The following is a 22,116-nucleotide window of genomic DNA, read 5'->3' on the forward strand; positions in this document are numbered from 1 at the left end:
ATAAAAATTAAAAATTAAAACATATAATTATAAAACTTGCAAACAACTACCATTATTAATGTTATTTTAAAATAGCTTTGTAATGTTATTTTAATAATAGATAGAGGAATATAATCATTGATTCAAATAATCTAATGAAGAAGTCCGATTAATTAATACTATAATATCTTAATTCTAAAAATCTAATGTTTTGAATGAAGAGAAAGAAATAGAAAGAAATCTGCAATTGAGTAGAATTTCTAATATAACAAAGTTTCTAAGAAAGTTTAAGGAAACTATGCAGATTTCAAAATAGGAAAAAACTACACAATAAAAGTTTCTAAAATGGAAGAAATACAAATCTACAATGTTTCTAATTGAGAAGAATTTCCATTCTATCAAAATTTCTAAGAAAATTTAAGGAAATTATAGAGCTTTGAAAATAAGAAAAAACAAGACAATAAAAGTTTCAAAAATAGAAGAAATCAAAACACATAAACATACATACTCATAATAATGATCCTATTGCTCAATCCAATGTTGAATAGAAATCATAATATTGATCCTGTTACTCAATCCAATGTTGAATAGAAATCAGAATATCGATCCTGTTGTTTAATACAATGTTGAATAAAAAAGAACATAGGATCTTGCCATATATAATGTTGATGTGTGATGGTTCAACTTCAAAGAATTGAAAACATGAAACGCGTAAAAATGGAGCATAAGGCAAGACATTTGGTTTTCTTGTCATAACAGATTATTGGCTTTCTTCTTGCTCGAGTGAATGATGAAGAAATATATTTAGAAATGTCTAAATATGTCTTCACATTGTCAGCAATAAACTATTATTTGATGATGACCCGACTGGACCTGACGTTTGCATTTACGAACTCGTAGGACGCATGTTTAGTGTTTGGAAATATCAAAGTGTTCAGACCAAAAATACAATGTGGTTAATGAGGGAATGGGAAGCATCAGTGTTAAGCATTGTTGTTCATGTCCGAATGGAATTCAATAAAGGACGTGGTATAACTATTCAACTACCTATCAAGTTTTTTCAAAATGTTAGATTGTTTACAACAAAATGTGCTCCCATTGTAGAAGCCTCTTGGCTTTTTTAATGCCTCTTAGAGAAAACAAACTGATGAGGCATTAAAATAATATATGAAAAAAAGGATTTCTATGATATCCGGCATTTGTGGACCATGCCTATTTGCCTCAAAAAAGACTGAACTCGTGGAACCTCACAACAAGAACCCCCAAAATTTCCAACCTGTTCGATGTTTTTCGTTCATAATGGCATGAACCTTTCCTATTCCAAGAGGCTCATTTGTGCTTCCATCATGGTAAAATTTTAGTAGCTTCATGAATGCAAGCTATATTATATTCTATTTTTTTTGTTGAGGAGCTCATCAACCTTCCTATTCTAGATTTTTTTATTTCACTGAAAAGCATAGATGATCTTATAGTAACTCGCTTAAGTCTACAATCTCTCCATTCTATTGCTCTTCTTATGAGTTAGAGGTAAAAGTAAATAAATGTGGTATGTTTTTAGATTATACTACAACAAAATATTAGTTGAATTGATTTTCTTGGGTGATCTCTTAGGATGAACTATTGTGGAGCTGGGTGGATATATAAAGTATTAAAAAAGTGTAAACTATTTGATTAACATTCAAGAAAATGGCTAGAGTTTTCGAGCTCAGGAATTAGACAATAGACATGGGTGGTTCAATAAACATGTCGGAATCAGAGTGATTTTATTAAGGTACACAAACTTGAAGTTGTGGGTGTTAATATATTTCCAGTTTTCATTATGGATTTTTTTGTTCTATATTATTTAAACTAAAGCTATCTAAGTAGATGCTTTACTAAAAATTGTTTTCATGGATTGACTACAATTGGGTATACATTATTTTGTGTGGGAATTCCTTAATGGGAAAGTGCAGTCTCTTTATTACCTGAATTATCACATGCTAATAACTATATCTATCTACTATGCTTGGAACATCAACTTCTAGAACTAAATAAACACTAGGTTGGATAAAAATCACTTTATCCAACTTAATGGATTCTACTATTGTGATAGAAATCCAGAAACCTAAAACTGATGTTTATAGCTTTTCAAAACTATTCAGATGCATCCTCCTTCGAATAGGAATGACAATGCTCGACTTAAACCAACAAGTATTCGGTATAAACTGCTCTTACTTTGAAGGCCTTGTGCATCCAGTGAGATTTTATGCACCTTGCAACAAAAAAATTATATTATAATGGCTATTTTCTTCCTACACCCTTACTACACCCTTCTTCGCTATTTTCTTCCTCTTCACATCTCCCTATCATTGCCCCACAACCCCACTTCTCTTTCTTGTTTACAATAGCCTACCTAATTTCCAATGCACTCCCCTATTTTATCACACTCAATTTGGCTTGTTTTTAAGTTCTTTAAAAATTTCTTCCATTATCTTCCCTATGGAAATTCAATTTCTACTTGATTTGTATTTTTGTGTTTAGAATTTGAGTTTAATGGTCTTCTTGGACAAAAATCTAAAATTGATTCAATAAATTAGTTACTTTTAAAGGCTTTCAGTCTTGGCATATGTGGTGATGAAAAATACTTGTCATGCCTGTGTTTACTTCCACATTAGGTGTACATGTGTACGAGGTCAATTGTAGCTAAAATCTTTCTCTGTTGTTGTATGTGCATACCCATTTCCAAAGCCTCAAGTCAGCACATGTAGAGAACATACTTGTAAAGGTTTTTTAATTAGAGTTTAGTTTTTTTTTAACTATGAAAAGCTTTAGCCTTTTAAGCAACATTTAAAACCATGTATTAAAGTTTACAATTAAAACAAGTTTAAGTTCCATCTAATTTGTTTCAACATCTATGTGATGAGCATGCAATCTTGAGTGCAAGATGTAAAGCTACCAAATCCTATCACCATCTATCCACATGCAACTCTCAAGTCATCATCAATGTTCCTACTCATTGAATCAATCTACCTTGCTCCCTTCTTGTATCTCTTATTTGTAAAACCTTAGACTATTATTTTTCCTTATTTTAGAAGGTGCTAGCTCAATGGATGAGCCCTTGCATTACAAGCAAGGGATGGTGGTTCAAATCCATCATGCCTTAACATGAATTAATTAATTACAATGCAATATATATATATATATATATATATAGAACTTATTATTTTCATACCATCTTTTCTCTAACTATTTTCAAGAAGAAAATAAGCGAGATTAAAGACGTTTCTATAAAGAAAAAATTAAAATCATCTCTAAGACACAATAATAGTGTTGTTCCTTATTGTCTTTCTAAGACAATAGTCTAAGACACTCACTTAAAGACACTACTTAAGACAATACACAACTTTTTTTTTTGTCTCCATTTACAACAATTTACTCAAAAATTATCTCCCATATTATCTTAAAACCCCCCTTCATGTTGTAGTGATCACCCAATGTCCTAATCTTTAAAAAAAGATTCATCTTCTATTTTGATCAAAAGAGAGGGACCTCATCTCCTTTAAGTGCTCTTGTTTTCTAGGAAATTCTGGATCATAATATTACAGAAAACAAACTCATGATGTTATACGGAAAATTGGACGTTTATGATATTCGACATTTTTTGGGCCATGCCTATTCACCTTGAAAAGACTAAACTTGTGGAACATTGCACCAAGAACTGCCGAGAATTTAAACATATTCGATGTGTTTCTTTAGTAATGCCCAAAGGCATTCCACAACAAATTTTGTAGTGGATGACATCAAAAATATTTCTCTTGCACGCTCTTCATGATATTGGAATGTCAACGAAGACCTCGATGCATTTCGTCGAAGTTTCATCGTGACTAGCAATTTCCCAGGGCTTATCCGTCACAAAACAATAATGAAATTTAACGCAACACAGAGAAGCCTATCTGTTCGTTGGTAGGCCAAAATGGAATCATCCGACCAACTGCAAGAAATGCCGAATCATAAAATTAGTTAGTTATCTAGAGAGAACAAACTAACGAGGCATTTAACATTTTGTAGAAACAACTCGACTTATATGCTATCCACCATCTTGTGCACCATGCCTACCTGCCTTCATAAAGACTGAAATGGAATATCAAATGAGAAGCCCATGTATTTCACAATTAGTTTGTACTTCATTAGAATATCCACAAGGATTTCCACCAAAAATTATACGTTGCTTGATATCAAAAAGAATTTTATTGGGCTCTGATCCCTACGTCCACGAAGAGCTCGATGAAACCTACGGGCCATCAAAGGTCCATCCAGACTAATGAATCGGCAGGTCCTAATCCTGTAAGATAATAATGAAGAGAGAGGCCTATGTGTTCGTTCCTATCTCGAAATGGAATCGGCTGAACAATTGCAATAGCCTTCTTCTTATGAAAGGCACTACAAAATATAATTGCTAACAAATTACCCTCAGAGACCCTCTAAATCACATATTAGGATGGCTAAATTCACTCACCCTACATGGGCCTTCCTTTTCTTAACCTGTGTTGCTCTTTTTGTATTATCATCGCATGCAGGAAATGTTACTTTTAGCTTCCCTCCTGTAACAGGTATAGAAAGGAAAAATGATGCCACATATCAAGAGAGTAATCAAGCAGCCGTGCAGCTTACATGAAATGAAGCATCAGGGAACCTTAAGAACAATTCTAGATGGGTGTATTATACTGACCATATTCCGCTATGAAATAGGTCTACTGGGGCTCTGGCCAATTTTTCAACTTACTTTCAATTCAATATTGATCTGAACAATGAAATATACGATAATCATGTGATAAAAATAAGAGATCTAATATACTAGGCAATGAGAATCAGAAATAGACACTGAACTAAGAACATATTTTATTCATAAAACTGATTGCTTACAACCTATGCAATGGCCTCTATATATAGAGAGCCTATGAGATGAGGGCATTAATAGAAGATGTTTCTAGAGGCTAAGATGCTAAGGCTGTATGACCTAGTATCAAGGATAGCATCCATATCTATTAGCAACATAATAGGAAATGTGTGAGAGACAGACAATATTAGCAACATGACTATCCCCCCTTAATGTTCACCTCAATCATGCCGAGCATGCCTCGTAGTTTCAGAAATTTGGCCTCGAGCATACTCTTAGTAAATATATTTGCTGCTTGGTCTTCACTTGGACAAAAGAGAAGATTAAGAAAATTTTCTTGAACAAGATCCCGAATATAGTGAACATCAATCTCAATGTGTTTTGTTTTAGCGTGAAAAACAGGATTATTTGCAACTTGAATAGCACTTTGATTATCACAATACAAAGGAGTAGCTGAACTTTGTGCAAAACCAAGCTGAAATAAAAGGTTGCAAATCCAAACTACTTCCTTTCCAGCTTCTTTTGTTGCTCTATATTCTGCTTCACATGAGGACAATGATGTAGTAGTTTGTTTTTTTGCTACTTCATGTAATTGGACCTGACCCAAGCTGAAAAATATATCCACTAGTAGATTTCCTATCATCTATGTCACCTCCCCAGTCTAAATCTGTGAAGCTAGTCAAAGAAATTGAAGACTTGTAACTATAATGAATGCCATAGTAAATGGTGCCACAAATGTATCGTAAAATTCTTTTTGCAGCCAACCAATGAGTTTCTTTTGGTTCTTGCATAAATCTAGATACCAAATTGACTGCAAAACAAATGTCTAGTCTAGACGGTGTTAGATAAACCAAGCTACCAACAAGCTGTCTATATAAAGTAGCATCCACTTTCTTGCAAATACATTCTTTCATAAGCTTAATTCCAGATTGAAAGGGAGTAGGGGTTGGCTTACATTCAAGCATGTTAAATTTATCTAAAAGATCCAAAGTATATTTTTCTTGAGAGATAAATAACCCATCATGAAGTCTACTAATTTGCAAGGCAAGAAAATAATTCAGTTCACCCAAATCACTCATATGAAATGCCCCTTTAAGATCTGATTTGAAATCACTAATTAACCCAATATTTGGTCTAGCTATGAGTAAATCATCCACATAAACTGCAACAAGAATAATTTCATTTTGCACTCTCTTCACATAAAGATTTGGATCTGATTTGCATTTTTGAAACCCATGAAGCTGAAAATACCTATCAATCTTCTCATTCCATGCTCTTGGTGCTTGTTTAAGCCCATAAAGTGACTTATTTAATCTACAAACAAGATTAGGATGATGCTGATCTACAAAACCTGGTGGCTGATCCATGTATATTTCTTCATATAAATCTCCATTTCAGAAAGCATTTTTTACATTAAATTTGATGAATATGCCACCCAAGACTTCCATCCAAAGAAAGAATAATTCTAACTGTATTCATTTTAATGACAGGAGCAAAAGTTTCTTCATAATCAACACCCTCTTTTTGATTAAATCCCTTAGCAACCAATCTAGCTTTAAATTTTTCTATAGCACCATCTAATTTAAATTTTTTTTTATAAACCCTTTTGCAACCAATGACATTCTTACCTTTGGGAAGTTGCACAAGTTCCCAAGTTTTATTTTTCATCAAAGCATCATATTCTTCTTCCATAGCTTGCTCCCATTCTTTCTTCCCTCTAGCTTCCTCATATGATCTTGGGTCATTTACTTGTAATACTTTGGCCATGAGAGCACTACCATTCCTCCCTTGGATCTTTGAGCCTTGCCTATATATTTCTTCAACACTCCTTGTCTTTTGGCTAGCTGAAAAGTTATCTTCTTCATCATTACTACCTGCAAAAAATGTTTGATTACAAGCATTAGTTGTGTTGTTTTCACTAGTATTTTCATCATTTGTAGAAGTGCACAACTCATCCTCTTCAATGTAGTCTCTAGTTCCTCCTAAAATATCTAAAAAATGAGAAGCATTTGTTGTTGTAGAGTGAGAAGGAGTAGCTGTAAGTTGTGAATGCTCATCAAACTTCACATCTCTACTAACAAAGACCTTGTTTGTTGTCAAATCATATAGCCTATAAGCCTTTGATTCTTCACTATAACCCATAAACAAACACTTATGACTCTTTGGTTCTAACTTTTCCCTTTGTGCATCAAGAATGTGTCCCCAAGCAATACACCCAAATACTTTAAAATATCCAATGTGAGGTTTCTTACCACTCCATGCTTCTTCAGGGGTGATATTTGTGAGAGCTTTGGTGGGGATTCTATTTATAATATGTGCAGTACAAGAAATAGCCAAACTCCAAAATTTAGTATGCAAACTTTTAAAATGCAACATACAACGGGCCATTTCTAAAAGAGTTCTATTCATTCGTTCAACCGCTCCATTTTGTTGAGGAGTATAAGGAACTATTTTTTGCACCTTAATACCATAATTTTCACAAAATAACTCAAAAGCATAATTGCAATATTCACCCCCATTATTTGTCCTTAAACATTTAATTGTTTTGCCACTTTGATTTTCATTTAATGCCTTAAACTTTTGAAATACTTCAAACACTTCTTTTTTCCTTTCAAGAAAATAAACCCATACTCTCCTGCTGTAATCATCAATAAAAGTGAGAAGGTACCTAGCACCTGAAAGTGAAGGATATCCTGGTTCACATAAATCACTATGAATAAGTTGCAATGGATGATTAGCTCTCCATGTTTTTCTTGAATCAAAAGGATCTCGATGATGTTTCCCTAACACAAAACCTTCACAAACACCTTCACAAGCTGAAATTTTTGTTAATCCTCTAACCATATCTTGTAATTTTCTATAATTTAAATGTCCAAGTCTAGCATGCCAAATTTGTGACATATAATCAGTCTGAGCAATAAAATCATGAGAGAGTGTATATTTATCATCAAGAAACCCCACAAATTTAAATAGATTCTCTTCATGATCAACTCTACCAATAGCAATTATATTGCTTGGGTCTTTTCTATCTCTAAAAATAACTTGATCAGGATTGACAACAAACTCATACTCGGCTTGAACTATTTTGTATTCTGAAATAAGATTCACCCCCAATCCTTTAACCAATAAAACATTTTTCAAAGACCCATGTGTTACATTAACAGTACCTGTTCCAAAAATTGGAAGTTTCATTTTATTGCCAATAGAAATTTCTTGATCTGAATTCTTCCCTTCATAAAATAAATAAACAAAGATCTATCCCTAGTCATGTGAGATGATGCCCCCGAATCTAAAATCCATTCTTTATTAGAATCTAAAGCAAAGTATCCCCCTTTAACACTAGATTTACTTTTGGGTGTAGCAATTACCTCCTCATTTGATTTCTCTTGCCTTTTTAAAGAGATAGCTACGAAACTATGATTATCCTTCTTTCCATCCTTAAACCTTTCATGCTTGGGCTTATATTGCTGCCTTTCACTGTCCCTCTTCTTCAAACAAAACTTCTCCATGTGATTCTCACCTCCACAATACCTGCAAATAAAAGGCTTTCTTCCAGCTTACTTTTCTGCACCATCATTTCTAGAAAAATGATTAGAACCTTCATGATTTCAAAATTTATTATTTCCTTTCCAATTCTTTTTTCCATCATTTCTAAAGAATTTACTTTTGGTTTTATATGCATGATTCTTTTTAACATGCTCTTCTTTAATAAGTTGAACTTCTTCATCTAAAACAGATTTGCAAAATTGATCAAAAGTTTGCTGGGGGGTATTGGGATTTAGTTGAAGAAAACTTTTCCTCTATTCCTTAAAAACTTTATATGGCTGGGGAAGCTTACTTTCAACCATTACAATCAACTGAAAATCCTTTTTTGCATATTCAACGCCTATTTTTTTTAGCTGAGTATTTAAAAAAGTAACTTCATTGAAGTAATCAGACATTTTTTCAAAATAAGATGGATCTAAATTCATCAATTTTTCTTCTATACTAAACATGCTAGCCATGTCTTCATCTTTATAATCTTTTTCTAAAGTCTCCCACAGCTCTATTGGGTTATCAATATCAACAAATTTTCTATTGAGATTGGGGCTAAAAGCTTTACCAATAATACCTCTAGCTTGCTCCAACTTACATTTCCACAACTCCTTTTCTTTATGAGTTTGTTGAGGTTCTCCAATTTCTTTATTTACTATCCTCCATAAAGCCTTCTCTCTTAGAGCATTCTTGACTGCAATCTTCCAATCTGCAAAACCACTTCCATCAAAGATAGGCAAAACTTCATTTGAAGAACCCATGTTAGCAAAAAGATCAAGTTCAAACAAATCGAGCAATACTCTAGTAGCATAACAACTCTGCAACCAAATATCACTCCAAAAAAAATCAGCCCTGCAAACAAACCATTTTCAGCAAACTATTTGCCTACAGCAAAACCCTCTAGCAATATTTCTAGCTGAATTTCTATATAAATCTCTAGCTGAACTTGGCTAAACCTTGCTCTGATACCATGATAAAAATAAGAGATCTAATATTCTAGGCAACGAGAATCAGAAATAGACACTGAACTAACAACATATTTTATTCATAAAACTGATTGCTTACAACCTATGCAATGGCCTCTATATATAGAGAGCCTATGAGATGAGGGAATTAATAGAAGATGTTTCTAGAGGCTAAGATGCTAAGGCTGTATGACCTAGTATCAAGGATAGCATCCATATCTATTAGCAACATAATAGGAAATGTGTGAGAGACAAACAATTCAGTTATAATAGCCTGGGTGTATTTGTTGACTATTTCTAACATCATGGAGATGGACTTGCGCTCTTCATGGCACCATTCGAAGTGGAACCACCAGAGGACGCTTATGGTGGATTTCTTGGCTTGTTTAATGAGGAAAGCTTTATTCAATCATCTTATCAGATGGTTACTGTGGAGCATGATACATGAAACAATGATTGGGATCCTGATGAAAATAATGTTGGGATCGACATCAATAGCATTTTCTCGAAGTTCATTTTTCTGCTCAATACATCTAGTCTATTTAATCGCTGTACACACCAAAATCTCACAAACGTGACATGGGATGCCTGGGTGGATTATGACGGTGAAGAAAAGGTTTTGCCCTTCTTTCTGTGGTATAATTCTTCTAAACCCAAAATCCCTCTATTTAACCACACAATAGATCTGAGCAACTATCTACCAGAGTACATCAAGATTGGCTTCTCGGCTGCCATAGGAGAGTACACAGAGATGCACACTGTAAAAGTTTGGAATTTTACTTTTGAATATTCATGGGAAGTCAGACCTCCTGGTGAATTACTTAGAAATGGCAATGCAAATAGATTTTCTGTGAAAGTTTATTTGATATGCGTGTTCTTCGTTGTTGTGGTCCTATGTGGCTTCATAGTTGTTCCCTGGTGGCAGTATTTTGAAAAAAAGGGAAGAGAAGGTAAGGTTAGGGAAGAGAGCGATCCAGAGCTAGACGAATGTTGTTCTCATGGCCCCCGAAGCTTTTCCTACGCCAAGCTCAGTGCCGCAATAGGAAATTTCTGCGAGAAAGAAAAGCTTGGACAAGGTGGCTTCGACAACATTTACAAAGGAATCTTGGCCGGCACCGAGGAGGCACTGGCTGTCAAAAGAATAGCTCAAGGATTGAGACAAGGAAGAAATGATTATGTCTCCGAAGTTCAAACAATCAGCAGGTTCAGACACCGTAATCTTGTGCGGCTTTTAGGATGGTGCCACGAAAAGGGAGAGTTACTTCTGGTCCACGAGTACTTGCCAAATGGGAGTCTGGATAGACACATTTTTAGTGGTAAGTGCAATAAGAAGTCTAGGTGGTCAATTGGAAGAAGAGACTGTTAATAGAAAATACTTAAGGACCTTGCTCCCCATCTATGCTATTAGAGATTCATCCATCCAAGACATTGCCTCTGCTCTTGTTTATCTCCATGAAGAGTGGGACCAGCATGTCGTTCATCGAGACGTGAAGGCAAGCAACGCAATGTTGGATTCTAATTTCAATGTCAAGTCGGGTGATTTTTGGTTTGGCGAGACTGATGGAACGTGACTAGGAGGCTTCCCATATGACTATGGTGGTGGGCACGTGGGGGTATGTTGCTCCAGAGTGGTACATAACAGGGAAAACTAGTCCAGAAGCTGACGTGTACAGCTTTGGGGCAGTTACACTAGAAATTGCATACGGAAGGCGGCCGATTGATCATAGCCTTGAAGAACACAATTTTTTCCCTTTTCTTGTCAACATCTATTGCATACTGGACCTTCTGATGTGAGGATCACTTTCATTCGTAGATAGCATTCCTGAAAAATATAACACATCTGTGGCATTTTCAAGCTATCCATTTGTTGTCGAAACTGCATTTGGGATCTATAGAAATTATCCTTAAGAAATATAGTTGGGTTTTGTATATTTTCTCTGTTGCCTTGTCCACCTAAATTTATCCTATTTTGCCTTGTAGGATGAGGTGTTTCAGGAACACGCTCTGTTGTTCTTGAATTTTCGTTCTGGTGACTCATTTCCACAAATACAGGTAATGCTTGATTGTACCTCTCACTTGATTCAAAATCAAATTCATGTCTCGCTTGTGTTTCAAAATAAGACACTTCATCAGATGTTCGTTGACGAGTAATTCTATCCCTATTTTGTAATTCCAATTCTTGTATTAGCAATCCTGCCCTTCTTCTAGCATAATTTAGTCATCGGACTTCATTTTTCCTTCTTCTTTCTTCTTCTCTTTCAGCTTGTGTCATTTGTTCTTGTCGTCGTCTACGATATTCTCTCTAGTATTCTCTCTGGTATGCTCTTTGTTGGTCCATTTGCAATTGTCTTCTTTCTTCATCCGATTGGAAATTCATACTTGATTTATTCATTTCTATGAAATAAATTTGTAACCAAACATTAAAAAAATAGTAGATTTAGTAAATTACTTTTTATAAAATTTGTTTATAATATCACATTAATTTAGTGGCATTGCACTTTAGATAAGATAGATATTTATTCATTTCTAATTAATAGTTTAACAATTCACAAATACATATAGGAGGAACTTTTTTGTGTAGATAAGATCTACAAATATACTAAATACCAAATAGTCTTGTATGTATAATACTAAATTTATTTAAGACAAAGGAAAAATAACATACGTTCATCAAAATTGATAAGTCGAACAGACAAATTAATTAAAAAAATTGATAATGTCAAATAATATGACTCCTAGATTTCATTATAGTGATCCAAAAACATGTGGAATTCATCAGTGAGGAAAAGGTTATTTTTGCCATCCATGTGCTCTTGATCGTAGCAGAAGTCTTTCATAAATTCAAAGAACCCAAATAATTTCTTCCATGAGTCATGAATTTCCTTTGTATATTGTCCCATCTGCAAGATTTGAGAATCTTGGACACCTCAAACATGAAAGCTCGCATTATGAATTTCATCTATAATTTTTTTACAAGACTCAGAAATGATTGTTCCCAATCTATCCAAATAAGTGTGAACAATTTGGCTTGATTGCACCAAGTCGTTTGGAAGAAGTGGGCTTGCGATAGTGTTCTCAGAATTATTTTGTTGAGCATCCGTAGTTAATTTTTTTCTGATATCTATAATGTAAGGATAAAAAATGGTCAGTATCAAAATGACAAGAATTAAGCTATGCATATATAGCAATAAATTGGTATTTGAAAGAGAAGAAGATTTGTTTGATTCTTTCTTATTAACATAATTCTACGCATTTAATTTCTTTTAACAAAAAACTTATATCTTCTTAATATTATTTATATAATGTTCTAATCTTTGATTTAAAATTTTAATAGTAAAACCTAACTTCAAATATTAAGGAGAAAATAGATAACATTTCATGAAATATTGTTTTTTATTTTCCCATAAGTCTATTCTCAAAAGATGCATAACAACAATACAATAATATTGATCAATCAATATAACATGAAAAATAGTATAATCTAAAATTTTATATATTAAAAATGATCTATCTATTAAAAAGATTACTACTCATTAATAAAAATTAAAAATTAAAACATATAATGATAAAAATTGCAAACAATTACCATTATTAATGTTATTTTAAAATAGCTTTGTAATGTTATTTTAATAATAGATAGAGGAATATAATCATTGATTCAAATAATCTATTGAAGAAGTCAAATTAATTAATACTATAATATCTAAATTCTAAAAATCTAATGTTTTGAATGAAGAGAAAGAAATAGAAAGAAATCTGCAATTGAGTAGAATTTCTAATATAACAAAGTTTCTAAGAAAATTTAAGGAAACTATGCAGATTTCAAAATAGGAAAAAACTACACAATAAAAGTTTCTAAAATGGAAGAAATACAAATCAACAATGTTTCTAATTGAGAAGAATTTCTATTCTATCAAAGTTTCTAGGAAAAATTAAGGAAATTATAGAGCTTTGAAAATAAGAAAAAACAACACAATAAAAGTTTCAAAAATAGAAGAAATCAAAACACATAAACATACATACTCAGAATAATGATCCTGTTGCTCAATCCAATGTTGAATAGAAATCATAATATTGATCGTGTTACTCAATCCAATGTTGAATAGGAATCAGAATATCGATCCTGTTGTTCAATACAATGTTGAATAAAAAAGAAAATAGGCTCTTGCCATATATAATGTTGATGTGTGATGGTTCAACTCCAAACAATTGAAAACATGTAACGTGTAAAAATGGAGCATAAGGAAAGACATTTGGTTTTCTTTTCATAACAGATTATTGGATTTCTTCTTGCTTGAGTGAAAGACGAAGAAATATATTTAGAAACGTCTAAATGTGTCTTCATACTGTCAGTAATAAACTATTATTTGATGACAACCCGACTGGACCTGACGTTTGCAATTATAGACTCGCAGGATGTGTGTTTAGTGTTTGGAAATATCGAAGCATTCAAACCAAAAATATGGTTAATGAGGGAATGGGAAGCGTCAGTGTTAAGAATTGCTGGTCAAGTCCGAATGGAATTTCAATAAAGGACTTGGTAAAACTATTCAACTACCTGTAAAATTTTTTCAAAATGTTAGATTGTTTACCACAAAATGTGCTCCCATTGTAGAAGCATCTCGGCTTAATTAACGCCGCTTAGAGAAATAAAACTGACGAGGCATTAAAATACTATAGAAAAAATGGATGTCTATGATATCCGACATTTGTGGACCATGCCTATTTGCCTTGAAAAAGATTGAACTCGTGCAATGTCACAACAAGAACCCCTGAGAGTTTCAACCAGTTCGATGTTTTTCGTTCGTAATGGCCAAAGGCATTCCAGGACAAATTTTGTAGCGAATGACATCGAAAATATTTCTCTTGCACGCTCTTCATATCTCAACCAAGACCTTGATGGAACCTGTGTGTCATCGAGGTTTCATCATGACTAACAATTTCCTAGGTCTTATCGGTAAAAAAACAATAATGAAATTTAACGCAACACAGAGAGGCCTATGTGTTCGTTGGTATGTCAAAATGTAATCACCCGACCGACTGCATTAAGAAATGCTCAACTTCTATGTGTTTTCTAGGGAATGCCAAATCATAAAATCAGTAAGTAAAATAGAGACAACAAACTAATGAGGAATTTAACGTTTTATAAAAATGACTCGACCTATATGCTAACCACCATCTTCTGCACCATGCCTGTCTGCCTTCAAAAAGACTGAAATGTAATATCAAACAAGAAGCCCATGAATTTCAACATCATTTTTTTACTTTGTTAGAATATCCATGAGGATTTCCATTAAGAATGCCATATCACTTGATATTGAAAACACTTTCCCATCTCGTGTCCCAAGATTACAGTTTGGCAAGATGAGTGGAATATTAGTTGGGAGGGTTTAAAGATATTTAGTCAAATGTTGTGAAGTGAGCAATATCGGGTGAAATTTTATATTATATCATATAAGGATGAGGTGCTCAGTATTATATGTGTATCATATGTGTTTTAAATGTTAAAAGAGTAAACAAGATTAGCATTAAAATATCAAGAGCATCATATTGGTCTAGAGTTTTTTTCTCTTCAATGCGAGTTATCCAAATACAAATAACAAAGAGTGATTGTCACTGTATCACACCTTTTAAGCTGTATGACGAATTCTAGATGATGCACTCCACATTGGATGGTTAATGTTAAACTCCATAATGTTCCAACTAGGTAGTGAATCCTTCATCGGTCATTGCATATACCTATGCACTTAATCAACTCTTCTAATACATTCATCCTTACTCTATTATTACAAATCTAAAATCTTTCTCTAGCTCACAAATATGATACAGTGCAATACATTTGAAAAGATGAGAACTTTTTTAATGGAGAAATCAAAATATATATAAACTTGCCTGCCACCAAAAAAAAAAACCCTATAAATCACCAAACCTGTAGACACTGAGATAGACAATAACAGAAAAATGAGTTTAAATAAATGGAAAACTACAACATTGTGTAACAGTTATCTTGATGGTTAAATAATTTTGGAGTGGCATGAAAGAAATGGCCACCACAAATAGAATAAAAAAATCTTCATTTTTCAAATTTAAATAATAGAAACCAATGACTTAAGAATTCTAATCATAGAAAAACAAATGCAATCACCTCTCCTTTATCATAAAATCTAAAGACTGCACTACAAAATGGGGGAAATCATACTAGAGTTAAGCTCTACTACAGTAGATATCCTTAACAAACCTAATATTTGTACAACTTAACAAAAAATTACAGATAACTTTTGATAGTGACCCCAAAAGGAAAAACAAATATCAAATCAATTTTCACTTTTGTTTGCAGGGAACTTAAAAATTATCGTAGACTCTAGAATAGATCCAAAAGGTCTACAACAATTCACGAGAAATTTAGGAAGAATCTGGAACTATAAATGGAAAGGCATTCACCCACGACAGTTGTAAGTATAGTATTAAATGTCATATTTGAAAAGTATTAAGTAATCTTACATTGTCCTTGCATTCCAGTTGTCTATTTTATCATTCCAGTCCACTCTTGCCTGGGCAATAAAAAGAACATTACAATGTGTTAATAATTTTAAACTGTCATTTGTTCATTGGTTGGAATAGTTTTCTTTTAAAATTCTTAATAAATAAAATATAAAACCCCTAGCAAAATGCAGATGGACTAATGAGAAAATAAGAATAATTAATAAAAATGAAATTAAAAATATGTATGCACTACATACTATAGGATAAATTTTATTGATGTGTGATATTGCTATCAAGATTTAACTGTGTAGTTTTTGAGTCAAACTTATTGACCCATGTTTCATAAGTAGTGATTCAACATGAATCCATCCCTCATTAGAATAAATAGAATTCTTGGTTTCTAAAATTAATAACTTTGCATATTGTAGAAAAAACTATTCTACTATCTTTTTTATTGAGGTTTTTGGTGTTTCACTTTTAATTTTTCTTAGTATCCTATTTGGTAACCATGCCACTTTCTTATAGTTTTTCAAACCCATTGAGCTAAATAAAAAATAAATTAAATCGATGTAAATTCTCTCAACTCATTAAATTTTTTGTATTTTTGCATGGCTCTAGTATTGATTTACTCTACAAAGAAATCCCTATATATCTTATGCCAAAACTTGCAATCCATCAAGTAGTCTCTTGAAGTGTAAATAAATGCTCATATGATGATAATATTTTTGAAAACAATGCAATATATTTTGTCACTCATTTTAGCATTTGACAAAATATATACATGCTTAGGACTTTGCATGGATTTCGATTTCGAATTGCTTAAGATTTGTTTTTTAATTTTTTTTTCCTAGTATACAACATCAAAATATTTACAAACATGGCAAATTTTGAGTCTATTATAATTCGATTTTGAGCATTTTGCCAATAAATATTTTCCAACATCAACGGTCTATCAAAATTTTTTGCATGCATGTTGACATTTTCTCAACTCACTCAATGAGAACATTTTTGTTTGTAGATTCATAATTTCTCACATTTTGGGGCCCTATTCTTACAATGGTAAATGATAAAAGTAGCATTGTGGACCTTAAATTACAAATGGAACAACAAACAAACTAAAAAATAGGTTTCCTCTTGTCTTATATTGCCTCAAAATAAAATAAAAAATAGATTTTCATTTCTCATTAAATGTTTAATTTTTTTAAAATTGTTTATAAGTAAATTATTTCTAATTATTGATAATTTTTGTAATTTGGATAAATAAATGTAGATAATTTTAATAATCCTTATAGGACTTAGATTAGTCTGGTTTAAATTAAATATTTATGTCCTAAGCTAAATGTGTAAAGATATAATAATTGAGCTTGTATGTTTGACAAAGATATAACTCTATTATTGGAATGGGCTTTTGAGTGTTGTACTTGGTAGACATCAATGGATTTGTCCTTTTCTCAACTGATATGTTTTATGAAATTATTGCATATAGAGCATGACACTGGAACTATTATACTGCAACGTCCTAAGCTAAATGAGTAAAGATGTAATAATTTAGTCTAAGACATTTAAAGTAAACGTGTAGGTGGGAGCTTTTAGGTTTGACAAAGATATAACTCTTCTATTGGCATGGGCTTCTGAGTGTTGTAGGTGGTAGACATCAATGGAGCTATCCTTTTATTAATTGATATGTTTAATGAAATCATTGCATACAGAGAATGACATTATTGGAACTATTATACTGTTGCCAACCTATGAATATGTTTTTGCTACTATTCTTGATTTCCTCTTCATGCCCTCTTGACTCCACATGTCATATACAGGCTTGTTTCTCTTCACAAGAGTGCACATATACTTACAGGTCAAGCATGTTAAATACTCCTATTGTCTGAGACTATAAAGCTTAACACATAGAAAATAATATTTATTTACAATATGTGTAATTCTAGTTTCTATGATATTACAATTTCCATCAGAGGTCCTACTGATTCCATTTGTCCCTCCTCATTAATACAACTAAATTGGTATACCCTAAGCTTTAATTAACATTTGCAAGAACCATGCGATCTTGAACAACACTATAGCCATGATTGTTGTCAAGTCTTCCCTCATTTTACATGTTATCACAAGTACCTACAAGTAAAATTTCATCCAATTTAAAGTTCAATGCTGTATGCATTATCTTCAATTCCATTCCTAGACTTCTTAAGATGTCCCTATGATGCACCTGCATCATGAACTTCATGAATCATTTCTACATTTGATGTTTTCTCCATGCTTAATGTCTAATTTTTGTTATAATTTGAATCATTGTGCTAAGATGGGAGCTCTAATTTTGTAAAAATGTAGGCTCTATCAAGATCAACAAAAGCTATTAAAGTAATAGCATAGAAGAAACTAAAAAAAAGAAATGAATTCTTGTAAATAAAAGGATCCTAGCAACCTGTGCAAAGGAGAAGAAAATACATGTCAATTGAATTACAAGAACGTAATCATTGATAATAAGGACAATTTTTCCATAGAAAGTCAAATTATGATATTGCTAAGAGGGTTTTACAATATAATCATTTGTTAATAAAGAAGGCAAATTTTAAATTCTAGAAAAACTGAGAAAGATGTAAGTTAGATGCCTTTCCTTGTAGATGATCATATTATGATTTATGATGAATCCATAAAGACTATATTTCTTTTCTTCTCTTAATATATATCGATAGAGAAATCTAGAAACCCCTTGGATCCATGTATTTGGGGTCCCATTATAGGAAAATATAGGAGATAGAATAGTAGCCCATATGGTTGCTCCATATGCTAGAAAAACCATGCTCTTTCGTAGCAAACTCATGTCCAAAGCTTTCAAAAGAATGTGTAAAAAATTTAATGTTCTTTTACATTAAAAAAATGCATTTTATTGTCCTCAAACAACTTAATAGGTCATTGCTGATATGTACTTATGTTCTTCTTGCTTATTTGTATGACAGTTAAACACAGTAGGCTGATTGTATGTTATCATTGGCTGGCCCATCTTGTCCATAGTTAGAGAAGCTTATTTTATTGTTGTGAATCCACTAATGTTGTGTAGGGGGAATGATACCAAAACCAAGTAGAAAGAAAGATCTACTTTATATTATGCTATTAGTCAAATATCTATTTTAAAAATTGGCATAGATATGCTATTTTATAAGTTTGGACATCTTAAAGTGACAAAAAAAATTCTAAAGATGACGTACAAAAGACATCAATTGCTAAGAAAGATTTGGAGAATGAGCATAGAATGCTTGGATCAATGTATTGTCCAAAAAAGCATGACACAAGATATTTCAACAAAGAATACCTAGACCAATACATTTTCCACAAAGTTATGACACAAGAAAGTTCAATGGAAGACTTTCTAAAAGAAAATGGAATCAAACACTCATTTCCAAAACAGCAAGCTTGGATTAGGAATTAAATTAAGATCCAACAATTCATATTTTCTAGACTTGGAGTAAAAATACATTGAAAAAAAATATAGCATGATAGCCTTGGTATGCTTAGCATAACCTATACAGTCAACTAAGAGAAACTGAAAAAATTGACTTTAACACTCAAACCATCTAAAATGAATCCTTATTGTTTTGTAACTATATATAATTATTGATGACTACTTCTTTTGAAAATTTTTGGTTGTATTGAATCAAGCTATGGCAATTACTTCCTTGAATTTCATGCTTTTTAAAGTTTTAGCTACTATGATGGCTTTGTTTATTTGGATATCCATGTTTGAAGCTTGGTTGCAGACAAATTCTGCAGTAGCATGTTTGCACCATTTGTTGGAAGGTCAACTGCTGAATTTTAAAAGCCTTACCTCTACATACTAGATAGACATCTGTATGCTAGAAAATAGTCTACCTTGCTTAGTTAAGCATGGTGAGCTTGTATTTTACTGTAGATTGTAGCATTTGATCAACAAAACATTTATGCATTTTACTTATATCCCATTGACATTTTGTGTCATAATCATTATTGAAAGCATGAATACCATATTGTTCAAGCCAATGGTAAGACAAACTCTTGACACAAAGTTTGGTCATTACTTGACTTGGCTTTAATATGTTGAGGGGAAGCACATGCTACAGGTGGTTGTAAGAAGAACCTCTTATAGAATTATCACATGAATAAATCATGAGACAAATCTCAAACCACATTGTATGGTTCTTTGACCTTTCCTCTTATTTTCATAACTAGTGGTTGGTCAATAAAAAAAGGGGAAGTTTGGTTTAATGTTTAAATACTAATAGTTGCCAACTACACTTTACAAGGTCTAAGTAAACTTTGTGTAGATCATTTAGGGAGGACCTTGACTTGCTATCATTTCTTATGCAAATAAGTTTAAATTTTCTTTCTGCTTAATTTTTTTTTAGAATATAGAAAAAACCAATGAGTCCTTAATCTTCCAACATTTCTTTCAGTGAGTCTAATCTTTTCTCATATATTTCTATTTAAATAGAATAATTCAATTTTCACCATGGAGCTTCTCATTACATGGGAGACCATCATTCCTTAAGGAGAGATGTGATAAATATTCCTCATGGCATTCCCAATCAAACAGAAATAGCACTGACCCAAGCTTTTTCTGATCTATCTAGAAAAAATAGTGTCTAAGTATCACAATCCTTCCATCACACCCCATTAACCCCGTCAACCAACTTTCAAAGTTATGTCAAGCCTTAGTGCCCAAGAATGTCTCCTCTTCTAGCTCAATAATCTATGCCCAATTTTAACTTAAATAGCTCAATGCTCTCTTGGAGCTATTTGGAATTTGGTAGATTCATGGTAGTGAGCTCTCCAATGAAAAGACTTCCATATGCTAGGGCCATAAAATATCTTCTCAAGACTACTGCTCACCCAAGCACTATATTTGTTTAGGTATAAAGTTTAAACTATGTGAATGCTTTTAGTCATGAATCACTATCTCTATCTCAAGTGGGTATATACATTATTGAGACTTCCCTTAAATTATGCAAGCCGGTGATCCCTACAATGACCATGAATGTTTGTAGAGGCTAGGGAATATGGATTCTATTAGAACTACATATTAAATTAATAGGCAAGATCCTAGCTTAGATTTTGCTAGTGAAACAATTGTAGTTTCATCCCTAGTGTTCTGTAGCATGAACCCTTCCCATTCCAAGAGGCTCATTTGTGCTTCCATCATGGTAAATTTTTACTAGCTTCATGAATGCAAGCTATATTATATTCTTCTTTTTTTTTTGAGGAGCTCATCAACCTTCCTATTCTAGATTTTTTTATTTCACTGAAACGCATAGATGATCTTATAGTAACTCACTTAAGTCTACGATCTCTCCATTTTATTGCTCTCCTTATGAGTTAGAGGTAAAAGTAAATAAATGTGGTATGTTTTTAGATTATACTACAACAAAATATTAGTTGAATTGATTTTCTTGGGTGATCTCTTAGGATGAACTATTCAGGAGCTGGGTGAATATATAAATTAATAAAAAGTGTAAACTATTTGATTTACATTCAAGAAAATGTCTAGAGTTTCCGAGCTCATGAATTAGATAATATACATGGGTGGTTCAATAAACATGTTGGAATCAGAGTGATTTTATTAAGGTACACAAACTTGAAGTTGTGGGTGTTAATATATTTCAAGTTTTCATTATGGATTTTTTTTGTTCTATATTATTTAAACTAAAGCTATCTAAGTAGATGCTTTACTACAAAATGTTTTCATGGATTGACTACAATTGGGTATACATTGTTTTGTGTGGGAATTCCTTAATGGGAAAGTGCAGTCTCTTTATGACCACAATTATCACATGCTAATAACTATATCTATCTACTATGCCTGGAACATCAACTTCTAGAACTAAATACACACTAGGTTGGATAAAAATTACTTTATCCAACTGAATGGATTCTACTATTGTGATAGAAATCCAAAAACCTAAAACTAGTGTTTATAGCTTGTCAAAACTATTCAGATGCATCCTCATTCAAATAGGAATGACAATGCTCGACTTAAACCAACAAGTATTCGGTATAAATTGCTCTTACTTTGAAGGCCTTGTGCATCCAGTGAGATTTTATGCAACTCGCAACAAAAAAATTATATTATAATGGCTATTTTCTTCCTACACCCTTACTGCACCCTTCTTCGCTATTTTCTTCCTCTTCACATCTCCCTATCATTGCCCCACAACCCCACTTCTCTTTCTTGTTCACAATAGCCTACCTAATTTCCAATGCACTCCCCTATTTTATTACACTCAATTTGACTTG

The 22,116-nt window shown here is 32.6% G+C and overlaps 1 protein-coding gene across 1 annotated transcript; it reads left to right on the forward strand.

Annotated features, from left to right (window-relative positions):
• Nucleotides 1-9,659: 9,659 nt before the first annotated feature.
• LOC149558565 (L-type lectin-domain containing receptor kinase S.4-like) lies at nt 9,660-10,925 on the forward strand. Its single transcript, XM_089830928.1, has 3 exons — nt 9,660-9,778; nt 9,892-10,670; nt 10,813-10,925. The coding sequence occupies exons 1-3, from the start codon at nt 9,660-9,662 to the stop codon at nt 10,923-10,925; spliced, it is 1,011 nt and encodes a 336-aa protein (XP_089687054.1).
• The last annotated feature ends 11,191 nt before the right edge of the window (nt 10,926-22,116 follow it).

Source organism: Cupressus sempervirens, chromosome 5 (genome assembly GCF_028749045.1).
Source record: "Cupressus sempervirens isolate cs-2001-9-10 chromosome 5, ASM2874904v1, whole genome shotgun sequence".
NCBI classification, from domain to species: domain Eukaryota; kingdom Viridiplantae; phylum Streptophyta; class Pinopsida; order Cupressales; family Cupressaceae; genus Cupressus; species Cupressus sempervirens.

Bases quoted from the DNA above. Each gene is read 5' to 3' on its own strand.
- LOC149558565 (XM_089830928.1), top strand. From the start codon at position 9,660: ATGGAGATGGACTTGCGCTCTTCATGGCACCATTCGAAGTGGAACCAC. The intron at 9,779-9,891 runs GTTACTGTGGAG...CAATACATCTAG, and splicing joins TTCAATCATCTTATCAGATG to TCTATTTAATCGCTGTACAC. The intron at 10,671-10,812 runs GTAAGTGCAATA...ATCTCCATGAAG, and splicing joins GGATAGACACATTTTTAGTG to AGTGGGACCAGCATGTCGTT.